General features: G+C 39.4%; 1 protein-coding gene across 5 annotated transcripts in view; it reads left to right on the top strand.

The window, feature by feature from the left end:
- ATP9B (ATPase phospholipid transporting 9B (putative)) overlaps window positions 1–16,057 on the top strand; it is a 277,165-nt gene that overhangs the window by 98,739 nt on the left and 162,369 nt on the right. For all 5 annotated transcript variants that reach the window (XM_074383227.1, XM_074383229.1, XM_074383230.1 and 2 more), the window contains one exon: window positions 15,037–15,117. In XM_074383227.1, the coding sequence (XP_074239328.1) occupies window positions 15,037–15,117 (81 nt within the window). The remainder of the gene's footprint in view (window positions 1–15,036; window positions 15,118–16,057) is intronic.

The following is a 16,057-nucleotide window of genomic DNA, read 5'->3' as shown; positions in this document are numbered from 1 at the left end:
GTCAGAGTATGAACGTGTCTGTTTTTCCATAACTTTGCCCAGTATGTGTTACAAATGTATTCTTCAATCTGTTTCTTAACTTCTGCCCTTACAATATCTTTGCCTTATAAATATTTCAAATTTTATTTAGGCAAATATTTATATGTTTTCTTTTATTAAATTGTATGTTTCCCTTTATGCATTTATAGGTTTTGTCTTGTGCCAGAGGCTGTTTGCCCCCCAGTGTTCATTTATCATTTTTTAAATGTTTGTCGGTAGCTGGAATCTAAAAGTGAGAGCCGAGTAATTTACACTTACAATATTATAATTATTAAAATATTATTCCCTACAGTTCCATCTGATGCACAAAGACCTAGGAGAGGGAAGTTGAATCATGTCACTTAGTATGTGTGGCTAAATAGTTGTTTTAGAGTTAAGCTTAAGGTAGATTCTTCTTTTTTTTTTTTAATTACATGTCATGAGCTGAGCAGAATCATGCCTCACTCTGGCTTGCATTTTCTGTGTCATCATTTCCCTTAGCCCTTTCCCATCCTCGCTCTGCTTCTCAGTGTTTTCAACTTGCTTTTCTTTATTTTCTGTTGTGAAATAAGTCTGTTCCATTACCTTATTACTTGACATCTAGTTTACTAGTCTCATGCTATTTATTAAGGCATGTTTTGTCATGGAGCCCTTCTTGCAGCACACTGACTTTGCAGTGTGATTGGAACTGATTGCTGGGTGAGTGCTGCTGCTTCTTGGTTCTGTATTTCCTCCCCGTGACCTTTTCTTCTCTCTTGTGCACATCCTTAAGTAATCTCCCTAGAACTGAAGTGGGAACACTGTGAGTCCTTCAGACTGGAGGAGATTTTGGTTTGCTGTAGCACTTGCACGAAAGCCTCACCCTCTGTCTTCCTCCTGAAGAACCTTCCAAGAATTTTAGGGTCACTGGCAGTAGGCAGCTTGGGAGCAAGTCACACTAAATGATAATTTTGTACCAGATTTAATTTTGCTAAGTGTAGAAAAGAAAATACAAATCAAAACACTATATTACAAAGAATTTGTCTGAAAATAAAAAAGCCAAAAAAAACAAAAAAACAAAAAAAACAACCAAGCAAGAGTATTGGTATATGATTCCATTAATATAAAATTCTGTACAAGTGATCAGCAGGTGGTAGAGGTTAGGAGGGTTAGGAGTGCTGGGATTGGTGAGCCGCAAGGGAGCACAGGGATACTTTTGTGAGTAATGGAAATGTTCAGTATCTTGAGGTGGTGATGGTCACAGGCATATACATCTATCAAAACAAAATTTTACGCTTTAAATATGTGCAGTCTATTGCATGTAAATTACACCTTAATGAAATAGTTCACAATTTTTCATACTGTTATGTATAACTTTGAGCAATGTTCTTTGTGGTCATTACAGGAAGTGACATTGTCTTCAGTATTATAAGAATGCTTTATTTTTATTAGTGTCAGATGTATACGCACATATATAAATTCAAAAATATTTACAGAATTAATTCATACAATGCAACTTTTAAATGTTTGTAGCCAGTATACTTTGATAGAGAGTCTGATTAAGAATTTCAGTGATATAACTATATGGTAAATGAAAACATTTTAATTTTTGATATGACCACACCACCAAAAAGCAATATATCCTAGGAAAAAAGGAAGTTCGATTGAATATCTGATTCATTAATCAATTTTAAATTGTAGCTTCATATAACTTGGCATATTAGGTATAGATCTTTCTTTCCATGAAGAAGAAAGCTCTGATTTCATTATGGATACGGGCAAGGCAATTTAGTTTTTCATGTAATAGCATATGCCCATGATCGTCCCTCATCCTGACATTTGTGTCTCTCGTGGTGTAGACCTGAGGGCTCTTCTGTGTCGTGAGCTGTTTGGTGTATCCCCATTTGTGTCACATCAAACTGTGTCCATGGTGACAGCCAGGCTAAGGAAACTTAGAGTCTAAGAACTCCTCTGGATGTGCTGAGGACACAGCCAAGAACCACCTTTTTCAGTTCTGTTGTATTCTCAAAGTACTTAATATGATCAGAGAATTAAGACTTGGAAGAGTCATGTAATAATAGCTGTGCTGCAGATCCTGTAATGCCAGGTGCAGTTTCTCGTGGCTTCCTCGCTGTCTGGAGGCACAGTTTTCAGGCATCGTAGACATTTGGGAAATATGTTTCTGGCTTTTGCAATCAAACAAATTTATTAACAACCACAAGGCCACAGTAATTTTCAATAAATCATGACATGCTGATTTATTTCAGAAGATCCATATAGCAGTAAACAATACCATTTACATTTAATTAGTTTTATTGAACGAAAGGCAATTTTATTTGTAATGAACCACATGTTATGATTAAGGATGTATTTTAATGACCTTTAAGTAATGTGAACAAATGTTGCCCTTGACCTAACAGCAGAGGCTTTCCTACATTATTGAAAACTTCAGAATGATTTTTAAATTATCATGAAAAGCTTCCAATGACATTCTCATTATTGTGCCATTATTCAGTCATTTGATGTCTACTACACTAGATGAAATGCATTCCTCTAAATGCTGATGTGTGTGTAGAAATGAGCTTGCCAGCTTGTTTTTTATTTTCACGTATCAAAACGTAGTTTGATGTATGAAAGTTTCATGTTTTCAAAATTACTGACAGTGTAATATTTAAATGATGAATGATTCTCAAACTTACCTTATCCCTAGGAATCATTTGACTGCTTATTAAACATTCTAGTACAAGTTTCGTAATTCTCAAGTTACTAGAGAATATTTCTTTTTGTGTAAACTAGCTTAACCCAAAAATAAATTTTTGCTATTATTAGTTAATACATAGTCTAAGCTACTGTAACAGTTGCACTGTGGTAAACTGGTATGTTCAGCCGTTAGTCCACCCTTTCTGCAGCCTCCGTTCTTTAGAAATTTGAAAACTAACCTGCAGGCACTTTTTAGTTTCTTGAAAGGTATGTGAATTCGCTTTTACCTTGAATGTACTTTCACAGAGCTTGTAGGGCAGGAGTGAGGAGGAGGTATCTTTTTGCCAGTGTGTTCTCTGTGGGCAGTATTCCTGGGGGTGTGAGCTCCTGCTCCTGCTCTCCAGCTCTAAGGCTTAGGTGGGAGCCCACTGTCTAGTGGTGGTTTCCAAACCATGTGTCTCAGCTGTGATCCTTGCCATGGTGCCGCCCTTGGATGGCTATTTTGGTGACATTCTGAGAGTAGCTTTGGAGCATCAGTCATGAGCTTCCTCCTTTCACTAATTTTGGAAGCATCTCATTCTTTGTATGAAATCACTTTCTGGTCCGTGGTCCAGGATGGCTTCTGTGTCCTGTACCGAAACAGGACTGACACACCTTAAATCAAAACAATTTTTCACCCTCACAGTAGCTCAGGCGGGTGGTCCAAGGCTGTTAGGGCAGCTCTGTCATCTCTCATAGGTGGTTCCGGTGGCTGTCCCACCTCTATACTGGCCCCGCACGGGAGGGGAAGGAAGGGCCTCTTGAGGACTTGGACCCAAAGGGGCTCATGCCCTTTTGCATGTTCTGCTGGCCAGAATCTGTCACCTGGTCCTAGGCGGCTACAAAGAAGGCTGAGAAATAGATTCTTTACTTGGGAAGCGACCTACCCATCTAAAGCTTCAAAGTTCTATTTTTGAAAGGAAATGGGAAGGAAGGTGGAAGATGGTCACTGCCGAGTCATTGCTTCACTTTGTTTTCTGCTGAGTGTCCGACTCCCCCGTGCTGCTGCTTAATGGAGTGCACCAAACCATCCCGGCAGTTCTCAGGGGACTGTGCTGCCCTGAGAACAGGGTGCTCCCTTTAGAACTGCCGTTATAATTTCCTGTTTTGCTAGCATCAGTGATTTCACATGCATTCTTCAAGGAACTCTAAGCAATTTACAAATTTGTATGTTAATGACTTACATAGATTAAAATAGAAAATGAATGAAATGCCAACAGAAAAATAGTAAATACGTCTTCTAGAACTGAAAGATGCTATATCAATTCTAGATGATCGAATCTTCTCTGTTAAAGATTTTTTTTTTTAATTTGTTGACCGAGACATACAACTCTCTCCAGTCCCTTTAAGAAGAAATCTGGCAGGCAAGACTCCTGTGTAGAACACATGAGGATGCCCTTTGGCCATGCTGCCCCTTTTCCAAAAGGGTCATTGGAATGCATGTGTAGAATCAGCAGGAGAGAGAAAGCCTGATACTTCCTCAAAGCCAAGCCCAGAGAAAGTAGCTGTTCCAGGAACAGAAGAGAATGAGTTCCCATGTCTAATATACTTTAAGAAATCTGAGAGGATGTTACTAGCAACCTAAATAAAACAAGCTATGAAAAAGGATCATGTGGAAAATAAAAACTCTTAGAAATTAAGAGTGGAAAATGAATTGTTCCACATCTTTCAGAATACAGGCCAAGGTTGGGAAACACAAATTGATGGTTACCAGTTTTAGCTTGGCCCTCAGTGCTCTCTGTCATCCTTATTAAAAGTTGTAATCAACTGTGTTCCTCTTAGAGATGGCAGTGCTTTTCCACTTCCCTTTGATTTCTGATCCGACTGTCTTTCCTTCACCAGTAAGACCAGTTTGTCCTACCTTACATGGAAAAAGGATTCTGTCAAATGGAAATTCCTTCAATATCCCATTGATAAATTAAGAACATTACCTCTGTTTCCTCATTTTGCCTATAATTGCAGTGGAGAAGCAGTCCTCTTAAGAGTAATTATTTCAGAGCTTTCAACTGGTCTTCTGGAAGTGCGCTCTTCAGGGATCTCAGGAGATGAGTGGTTTCCTCTTCTCATGTTTCTCTGTTGTTTTCTTTGTGTTGGCCCTTAAGGCCTTTAAGTGAACCTCAGTTTCTCAAGTCTTCCTTTAGACCTTTCTTCAATTTTGGCTTAATTGAATATTTTTAGAATACTATTTTATTTCTTGACTTTTTAGCACTTTTTAGTTTGCAATATGCTTTTAACTAAAATATGTCTTTAGAGTTTTTAACTAGTTACAATATGCCTTTAACTAAAAGTATATTGTGATAAATGAAGTTTGTACCACTTCCTGTAAAATACAAGAATTTTGTCCTTGAATAGACCTAATTCCACCACTTAGCCTTTATACTATAGGGTCCCCCTGAGCAACACGGGGGTCAAGCATGTCAGTCCCCCACACAGTCAAAAATCTATGTGTCAACTTTTAACTCCCCCCAAATTTAACCGTTGGTAACTTACAGCTCACTGGAAACCTTGCCGATTACCTAAACAGTTCGCACATATTTTGAATGTCATGTGTATCATATACTGTATCCTTTCACAAAATAAGCTAGAGAAAAGAAAATATTAAGAAAATCATGCAGAAGAGGTAATACATTTATAGTACAATACTGTATTTATTGATAGCACAAGTTGATATCACCTGTTCGCAAGGTGAACTGGGTCTGTAATGGTGGGCAGCCACAGCTGCCGACTTTAATCCACCACTAAGCAATTCAGCTTTTTCTTGTAGTGTCATGACTTTTGTCTACTTTTTGGGAACATTTCCAGCATCACTAGAGGCACTTCTTATGGGTCCCGTGGTGTTATTCAAGGTTCACGCCATGGTATTATGCTGAACACAAAGGAAAATATGTGAGCACTGTGACGGAGCAGTGACTACTGTGATGTACACGGAACTGGAGCGGAGCACTGCTCACGCAGAGGCCTCGCCCGCGGATCCTCCCGAGTGCGAGCACTCACCGCAGCAGCGGGAGGGGCTGTGACGCGATTCCAGGATCACAGTGAGCACTGCTGTTAGTTCTGGGCAGCTAGGGTTTAATACTTTGTCTTCAGGATCGTTTGCATGTCTCTCGGCTGCAGATGGTGTCATGTCCTGTGTGTTTCAAGTTTTATTTTACTTTTAACTTTTTGTAATACATTTGTGTGTATTTTATAGTAGTAAATGATACAATAGACTACTTCTATATTTTAGGTTCTCTTGTTTTACGTAACTTTAAACATTTTAAAAATTCTAGGCTACGTGCTGTATCTTCAAGTTTTTTCAAATTATCAAGAAATCTCCAGAAAGTTTTCTATTTACTGAAAAAAATTCATGTATAAGTGGACCTGCACAGTTCCAACCCATGTTCAGGAGCTCACTGTGCTTTTTAATATGTATTATATATATGCGTTATAAACTGTTCCAGCCCATTGTATTTACTTACACACACACACACACACACACACACACACACACACACACGATTTTTCTTTCGAGGTAGAGTTTTGCTCCATCTCCCAGGCTGCAGTGCAGTGACATGATGGTGGCTCACTGCAGCCTCTGCTTCCCAGGTTCAATCAGGCGTGCACCAGCTTGCGTGGCTAATTTTTGTATTTTTAGTAGAGACAGGGTTTTTCTATGAGGACCAGGCTGTTCTCAAACTCTTGGCCTCATGTGATCCACCTGCCTTGGGCTCCCAAAGTGCTGGGATTTACAGGCGTGAACCACTGTACCTGGCCCATTTTATTTATATTTGAAGGGAATTAGGATTAAAAATAGGATTTGGGGTTTAAAACATATTTTACTTAGATATTTACCATTTTTGTTCCATAGCACTCCTTCTTGAAGATCTGAATTTCTGCCTGATACTGTTTACCTTTGGCTTGAAGGACCTCTGCTGATACTCCTCTAGTGAATGTCTGCTGGAAAGGAGTTCTGCTTTTATTTATCTCACAGTGTCTTTTTTTCTCCTGTGTTCTTAAAGAATGTTTTTGCTGGACATTGAATTCTGGGTTGACAAGAATTCTGGGTTGACAATGTGTGCCTTCCACACCCTCCTCCCTGTACTTTAAATATTTTCTTCCATTGTCTTCAGACTCCATTATTTATAATGAGAAATCTGTGGTATTTTGATAGTTCTTTTCGTGTATTGTGTGTTCTTTTTCTCTAGGTATTTTTGAGATATTTTTTCTTTATTTTTGGTTTTTAGCAATTTGACTTTGATATTTTTACATTTTATATACCTGTTAAAGGGATTTCTGGGCTTCCTGAATCTGTACATTTCTGGCTGACAATAAATTTGGCCTATTTTTAGTCATTATTTCTTCAGATAGTTTTTCTTTTTTCATTCTCTCTCTGTCCATTCACTCTAAACCCATTATATGAATGTTAGACTTCATGATATTCCCATGGTTCTCTGACTGTGTTCATGTTCAAAATGACTTTTTCCCTATGTCCTTTGAATCTTTATCTCTCTTTTTAATCGCGGTTCTGGGGTACATGTGCAGATCATGCAGGACTGTTGCATAGGTACATACATGGCACTGTGGTTTGTTGCCTTCATCCTCTTACCACCTGTATCTGGCATTTCTCCCCATGTTATCCCTCCCCAACCTCCCCACCCCCACTGTCCCTCCCGTGCCTCCCCGCAACAGACCCCAGTGTATGATGCTCCCCTCCCTGTGCCCATGTGTTCTCATGGTTCAACACCCACCTGAGAACATGCGGTGTTTGATTTTCTGTTCTTGTGTCAGTTTGCTGAGAATGATGGTTTCCACATTCATCTATGTCCCTGCCAAGGACATAAACTCATCATTTTTTATGGCTGCATAGTATTCCATGGTATATATGTGCCACATTTCCTTGTCCAGTCAAATATATGGGCATTTGGGTTGGTTTCAGGTCTTTGCTATTGTAAACAGTGCTGCAGTGAACATACATGTGCATGTGTCTTTCTAACAGACTGATTTATAATCCTTTGGGTATATACCCAGTAATGGGATGGCTGGGTCAAATGGAATTTCTATTTCTAGGTCCTTGAGGAATTGCCACGCTGTCTTCCACAATGGTTGAACTAACTTACACTCCCACCAACAGTGTAAAAGTATTCCTATTTCTCCACATCCTCTCCAGCATCTGATGTCTCCAGATTTTTTGATGATCGCCATTCTAACTGGCAAGAGACGGTATCCTAATGTGGTTTTGATTTGCATTTCTCTAATGATCAGTGATGATGAGCATTTTATCATGTTTGTTGGCCTCATGTATGTCTTCTTTTGAAAAGTGTCTGTTCATATCCTTCACTCATTTTTGAATGGGTTTGTTTTTCTTCTTGTAAATCTGTTTTAGTTCTTTGTAGATTCTGGATATTAGCCCTTTGTTAGGTGGGTAAACTGCAAAAATTTTTTTCCCATTCTGTTGGCTGCCAGTTCACTCTAATGATTGTTTCTTTTGCTGTACAGAAGCTCTGGAGTTTAATTAGATCCCATTTGTCTATTTTGGCTTTTGTTGCCAGTACTTTTGGTGTTTTGGTCATGAAGTCCTTGCCTACACCTATGTCCTGAATGGTTTTGCCTAGGTTTTCTTCTAGGGTTTTTATGGTGTTAGGTCTTATGTTTAAGTCTTTAATCCATCTGGAGTTAATTTTAGTGTAAGGTGTCAGGAAGGGGTCCAGTTTCTGCTTTCTGCACATGTCTAGACAGTTTTCCCAACACCATTTATTAAATAGGGATTTCTTTCCCCATTGCTTGTGTTTGTAAAGATTGTCAAAGATCAGATGGTTGTAGATGTGTGGCATTGCCTCTAAGGCCTCTGTTCTGTTCCATTGGTCTATATCTGTGTTTTGGTACCAGTACCATGCTGTTTCGATTACGGTAGCCTTGCGCTATAGTTTGAAGTCAGGTAGCATGATGCCTCCGGCTTTGTTCTTTTTGCTTAGGATTGTCTTGGCTATGCGAGTTCTTTTTTGGTTCCATATGAAGTTTAAGGTGGTTTTTTTCCAGTTCTGTGAAGAAGGTCGTTGGTAGCTTGATGGGGATAGCATTGAATCTGTAAATTACTTTGGGCAGTATGGCCATTTTCATGATAGTGATTCTTCCTAACCATGAACATGGAATGTTTCTCCACCTGTTTGTGTCCTCTCTTATTTCCATGAGCAGTGGTTTGTCGTTCTCCTTGAAGAGGTCCTTTACATCCTTTGTTAGTTGTATTCCTGGATATTTTACTCTCTTTGTACCAATTGTGAATGGGAGTTTGCTCATGATTTGGCTCTCTTTATTGTCTGTTAATTGGTGTATAGGAATGCTTGTGATTTCTGCACATTGATTTTGTATCCTGAGACTTTGCTGAAGTTGCTTATCAGTTTCAGATTTTGAGCTGAGATGATAGGGTCTTCTAAATATACAATCATGTCATCTGCAAATAGAGATAATTTGACTTCCTCCCTTCCTAATTGAATACCATTTTTTTTTCTTACGTCATTGCTCTGGCTAGAACTTCGAATAATATATTGAATAGGAGTGGTGAGAGAGGGCATCCTTGTCTAGTGCCGGATTTCAAAGGGAATGCTTCCAGGTTTTGCCCATTCAGTATGATAATGGCTGTAGGTTTGTCATAAACAGCTTTTATTATTTTGAGATATGTTCCTTGGATACCTAGTTTATAGAGAGTTTTTAGCATAAAGGGCTATTGAATTTTGTTGAAGGCCTTCTCTGCATCCATTGAGATAATCGTGGTTTTGTCTTTGGTTCTGTTTATGTCATGGTGGATTACGTTTATAGACTTGTGTATGTTGAACCAGTCTTGCATCCCCTGTATGAGGCCTACTTGATCGTGAGCTTTTTGATGTGCTGTTGCAATCGGTTTGCCAGTATTTTATTGAAGATTTTTGCATCTATGTTCACCATGGATATTGGCCTGATGTTTTCTTTTCTTGTTGAGTCATCTCTGCCACGGTTTGGTATCAGGATGATGTTGGTCTCATAAAATGATTGGGGGAGGATTCCCTGTTTTTGGATTGTTTGGAATAGTTTCAGAGGGAATCATACGAGCTCCTGTTTGTATGCCTTGTAGAATTTGGCTGTGAACCCATCTGGACTTGGACTTTTTTTGGTTTTTAGGCTATTAATTGCTCCCTCAACCTCAGCCCTCATTATTGGTCTCTTCAAGGTTTCAACTTCTTCCTGGTTTAGGCTTGGGAGGGTGCAAGTGTCCAGGAGTTTATCCATTTATTCTAGGTTTACTTGTTGATGTGCATAGAGTCGTTTATAGTAATCTCTGATGGTAATTTGTATTTCTGTGGAATCAGTGGTAATGTCCCCTTTATCTTTTTTTATTGCATCTATTTGATTCTTCTGTCTTTTTTATTAATCTGACTAGCAGTCTATTTTGTTGATCTTTTCAAGAAATCAGCTCATGGATTTATTGATTTTTTTGAAAGGTTTTTCTTTTTGTGTGTGTGTGTCTGTCTCCTTCAGTTCTGCTCTGATCTTAGTTATTTCTTGTCTTCTGCTAGGTTTATTGTTTTTTTGACCTTGCTCCTCTAGCTCTTTTAATTTTGATGATAGGGTGTCGATTTTAGATCCTTCCTTGCTTCTCATGTGGGCATATATTGATATAAATTTTCCTCTAGACACTGCTTTAAATGTGTCCCTGAGATTCTGGTATGTTTTGTCTTCATTCTCATTGATTTTGAAGAACATCTTTATTTCTGCCTTCATTTCATTGTTTATCCAGTTGACATTCAGGAGCCAGTTGTTCAGTTTCCATGAAGTTGTGCTGTTCTGAGTTAGTTTCTCAATCCTGAATTCTAATTTGATTGCCCTGTGGTCTGAAAGACTGTTTGTTATGGTTTCTGTTCTTTTGCATTTGCTGAGGAGTGATTTACTTCTAATTATGTGGTCAGTTTTGGAGTAGGTGCAGTGTGGTGCTGAGAAGAATGTATATTCTGTGGTTTTGGGGTGGAGATTTCTGTGGATGTCTATTAGGTCCACTTGGTCCAGATCTGAGGTGGAGTCCTGGATATCCTTGTTGATTTTCTGTCTCGTTGATTTCTCTAATATTGACAGTGGAGTGTTGAAGTCTCCCACTGTTATTGTGTGGGAGTCTAAGTCTCTTTGTAGGTTGTTAAGAACTTGCTTTATGTATCTGGGTGCTCCTGTATCGGGTGCATATATATTTAGAATAGTTAGCTCTTCTTGTTGCATTGATCTTTTTACCATTATGTAATGTCCTTCTTTGTCTCTTTTGATCTTTGTTGGTTTAAAGTCCATTTTATCAGACAGTAGGATTGCAATTCCTGCCTTTTTTTTTTTTTTTTTTTCTCTCTGTTTGCTTGATAAATCTTCCTCTATCCCTTTATTTTGAGCCTGTGTGTGTCCTTGCACGTGAGATGGGTTTCCTGAATACAGCACACTGATGGGTCTTTTTTATCCAGTTTGGCAATCTGTGTCTTTTGATTGGGGCATTTAGCCCATTTACATTTAAGGTTAATATTGTTATGTGTGAATTTGATCCTGCCATTTTGATGCTAGCTGGATGTTTTGCCAGTTAGTTGATGCAGTTTATTCATTGTGTTGATGCTCTTTACCATTTGATACATTTTTGGAGTGGCTGGTACTGGTTGTTCCTTTCCTTGTTTCATGAACAAGCTCTTGTAAGGCAGGCCTGGTGGTGACAAAGTCTCTCAGAAATTGCTTGTCTGTAAAGGAATTTATTTCTCCTTCACTTATGAAGCTTAGTTTGGCTGGATATGAAATTCTAGGTTGAAAGTTCTTTTCTTTAAGGACGTTGAATATTGGCCCCCACTCTCTTCTGGCTTGTGGGTTTCTGCTGAGAGATCTGCTGTTGAGTCTGATGGGCTTCCCTTTGTTGGTTACCTGACATTTGTCTCTGGCTGCCCTTGGCACTTTTTCCTTCATTTCAACCCTAGTGAATCTGATGATTATGTGCCTTGGGGTTGCTCTTCTTGAGGAACATCTTTGTGGTGTTCTCTGTATTTCCTGGTCTTGAATGGTGGCCTGCCTTGCTACGTTGGGGAAGTTCTCCTGGATAATATTTTGAAGAGTGTTTTCCAACTTGGATTCATTCTCTCCGTCACATTCAGGTACACCTATGAAACGTAGATTAGGTCTTTTCACATAATCCCATATTTCTTGGAGGCTTCGTTCATTTCTTTTCACTCTTTTTCTTTTTCTCTAATATTGCCTTCTTGTTTTACTTCATTGAGTTGATCTTCAGTCTTTGATATCCTTTCTTCTGCTTGGTCGATTCGGCTTCGCAGAGTTGTTGTGCTGTGTTTTTCAGCTCCATCAAGTCGTTTATATTTTTCTCTAAGCTGTTTATTGTAGTTAGCATTTCATCTAACCTTTTTTTCAGGGTTCTTAGTTTCTTTGCATTAGGTTAGCACATGTTCTTTTAGCTCTGAGAAGTTTGTTATTATCAACCTTCTGAAGCCTGTTTCTGTCCATTCATCAGATTCTTTCTCCATCCAGCTTTGTTTCCTAGCTGTTGAGGAGTTGTGATCCTTGGAGGAGGAGAAGCATTCTGGTTTTCGGTGTTTTCATCCTTTTTGTGCTGGTTTCTTCCCATCTTCATGGCTTTATCTACCTGCGGTTTTTGTAGTTAGTGACTTTCGAATGGGGTTTCTGAGTGGACATCCTTTTTATTGATATTGAAGCTATTTCTTTCTTAGTTTTCCTTCTAACAGTCAGGCCCTTCTGCTGCAGTACTGCTGGAAGTCCACTCCAGACCTTGCTTGCCTGGGGATTTCCCATGGGGGCTGCATAACAGTAAGGGGCTCCTAGTTTCCCCTTCTGTTATCTTCATTCCAGAAGGGTACCTGCCAGATGTCAGCCTGAGCTCTGCTTTATGAAGTATCTCTTTTGATATATGGGGGTCGGGGAGCTGCTTGAGGAGACAGTCTATCCCTTATAGGAGCTCAAGTGCTGTGCTGGGAGCTCCGTTGTTCCATGCAGACCTGCTGGGCAGGTACGTTTAAGTCTGCTGCAGTGGAACTTATAAGTGCCTCTTTTCCCAGGTGCTCTGTCCTAGGAAGGTTGGGCTTTATTTTTAAGTTCCCGATGTGCTGCTGCCTTTTTTCATAGATGCCCTGCCCCACACAGAGATAGTCCAGTCACAGTCTGCCAGCAGAGGTGTTGCTGAGCTGCTGTAGGCTCTGCATGGTTGCTGTGTGAACTGCCTTGAGGTCTTGTTTTTAGCGCTACCATTAGAACTGCCTTGCTATTGGCAGACTGGCTCAGTAATGGTGGATGCCCTTCCCCCACCAAGCTGGACCATCCTGGGTCCACCTGTGCTTGCTGTGAAACTCTCAATCCAGAGCATATCAGATTGTTTATTTTGTAGGGGTGGTACCTGCTGAGCCAGATCACCTGGCTCCCTGTCTCAGCCCCCTCCCTTTCAGTTGAATGGGCGGCTCTGTCTCCCGGGCATTCCAGGCGCCAGTTGAAATAACCGCCCAGATTTGTGTGTGTTTCTGTGCACTGACCTGTGGCTCCGGCTGAAGCAGCCATGCTGGAAACTTGTGACACTTTTCAGCCCTGGGATGTCCTTGTCTGTGGGCAGTGAAAACTCATTTGGAAATGCGGTGATCGCTCGCCCTCTGCATTGTTCTTGTTGAGAACTGCACTCCAGAGCCATTCCTATTCGGCCATCTTTGAGTCATTATCTCTTGACCCGGGTTCAAATTCACCATTGTCTATAAGCTACTGTTAATCCCATCTAAATAACTGATTGCAGACTTTGTATTTTTTCAATTTTGGAATTTCCATGATTGTTTGTTGTTAAATACACTTTTTCTTTGTTGTGATTTTCTACTTGTTTACTCTTTAGGAGCATGTTTTTGTTTAAGATCTTCTAAAGCTGCTCTGAAATTCTAATTTCTTAATTCTGATGTTTGGGCATCTCAGGGCTAGCCTTCACTGATGATTTTCTTTCTTGGGTATGGACCTTGTGTTTTGTTTCTTTGTATGTTTAGAAATTTGGATCATCTTCATTTTTTTTTAAGTGATTCATTGTAGAGAGGCAGGATTCTGTTATGTTCTTCAGAAGAGTACTGTTTTTTTGTTTGGTGCTGTTTTAACTGGTAGCTAACTTGACTGCAGTCAAACTCCAGAATCTATCTTTCTGGCACTGGGGAGCTGCTGTGGTCTTTGCTCCATTCTGTGAGTAGATTGAGGTTTGGGCATGATAGGTTAGGTGTCAGAATGAGATCATACACAGATTCAGCCCCTTCTGTGGCACCCTTCTTTCTGAGTTTCTGTTTCTCACTTTTCAGCTGCTGTGGTCACCGTAATCTCTGACCTCTGCTTCTTTGTGTCTGGGAGTCTGGGAGTTTTGTATTTGAGTTTTAGCAGCCATGGCAGAACTTTGTACACTCACACATACAGAATGGAAATCAAAATTACAGAAATGGCAAACTCTGTGTATTAAAGGATCATGGGGGTTCAGCAGACCACCTCAAATTAGATGCTTTATTAGGAGGACTCCCAGGACTCAGCATATGATCCTCCTACTGGCTGTGGTTTGTGACAGCAAAAGCACAGAACACAGTCAGCAGTGAGAAGAAGCACTGGGGTGGTGTCCAGAGCAGACCAGGCTCAGCCTCGCCCCTGGAGACTTTCTGGTTTAACCTCTCTGTGTAGCCAATGAATGAAGAAACCTAAAGCCTATGTCTTTTCTGCTTCAAAATTAATTGTATGAAAGTATGATGTATGTTTCATGAAAGCTTTCCCATGTGACTTTCTAAGTATGTGTCGTAAGCATGTGGTTCATACACACTGGACAAGCGTGTCATCTTCATGGCTTTAAGGAAGGCAACACTTAGGTTATAGTGACTGTTGCTTGCTCTAGCAAAAACATGTAAACAGATTGAGGAATTTATTAAACTGCTTGTAAAACTTATGAGGAATTGTGATGATTCCTAAATTCCCTTTGAATACTTAGATGTCCAGGTGACTTCAAGATTTTCCTAAACAGGCTTTACCTCTATCATTGGAGCCCCACAGGCAGGCCCCAGGGCTGCGAGTTGTGAGCGTCTCCCACATGGTTTTGACTCACACCTGCTGCAAGAGCATGCTCTGTTGAGCTTAAAAATGGTTTCTTTATTTACTGATATTCTAATTTATAGTGTTGGCACACAAAAATCTAAGAAAATCAATGATTACGTTTGGTAAATAATATATGACAAATATTAATTAGCAAATGAAAAATTTCTAAGTAGTTTTACTAAATTATAACATTATAATCAATTCAGATGTTCTGTGTTCCAGGACCTGTTTTCTATCAGTGCTTACGTTTATGCGCAGAAACCACAACTGGATATTCACAGTTTTGAAGGCACATTTACCAGGGTAAGTTAAATGTGTTGTTCAATACAAATATAGTTACTGTGTAAGTTAAAAGTAGCAAACTTTTATTTGACACAGTAATTCAATGAAGAATAAATTCAAACAGACTTTTCAAACTAGGGGGGAAACCTATGTAATGTTTGAAGTTCTTAAGTGTATCTGTATTAAATATATCTTTGGAATACATTTATTACAGTTTTGGAATTTCCTTTAGCATATTTACTAATAAGATCCTTATCTCCTAAAATAATATGAGTCTGTTAAATGAAATAATTTATTTCCATTTTGACTGTATAATTGGTATACTGTGATATCCACATCATGTCTAGCCTTCTGCTATCTGAGTTGGGTGGGTATTTGTATGTCTGTGAGTCTGTACATGTGTGTTATGTTTCTTTATGCACATATGTATATTTCATGCCACCTACTTTTGTATTATTACAGAGTTTTGTTAAAGCTGGAAAGCACTCTGTCCCTGACTAATAGGGCTTAAGAGACTCAATAACTCTTTATTTTAATGGCTTATAACTGATACTATAAATGCTTTATAGTAAGAGATTTTAGTATATGACTATAGTTTATTTTTAATTGCTGCTGTTATTATTTTAGTTAGGCAAAAAAATTTTTTTAGATACATTCACCTTTGTTTCACTCTTAGTCACTTGCAGGGACTAGCAAGCAGTTGTCATCCCTTGCAGAAGCATTTACAGAGCTTATCTAGTGTGAGAGTTAATGTGCACACTGTGGGAATGTGAAGTGAGGGCACGTGTGAGGTCCTGAGAGTCCTGCGGGCCGCTGGGCCTTTATAACTGCCCATGTCATAGGTGTGGCACGCAAGCATGTGTAAGAGCTTCGTGGAGGGACCGCGAAGGAAGCACGTCCTGGTGATAAGCATCATGGAATGAATTCTGAAACAAACTCGTATCTTTTCTTTTTTAAACAA

Source organism: Saimiri boliviensis, chromosome 13, assembly GCF_048565385.1.
Source record: "Saimiri boliviensis isolate mSaiBol1 chromosome 13, mSaiBol1.pri, whole genome shotgun sequence".
Classification (NCBI taxonomy): domain Eukaryota; kingdom Metazoa; phylum Chordata; class Mammalia; order Primates; family Cebidae; genus Saimiri; species Saimiri boliviensis.
The sequence above is the reverse complement of the archived record's forward strand: the minus strand, read 5'-3'. Positions and strand labels throughout refer to the sequence as shown.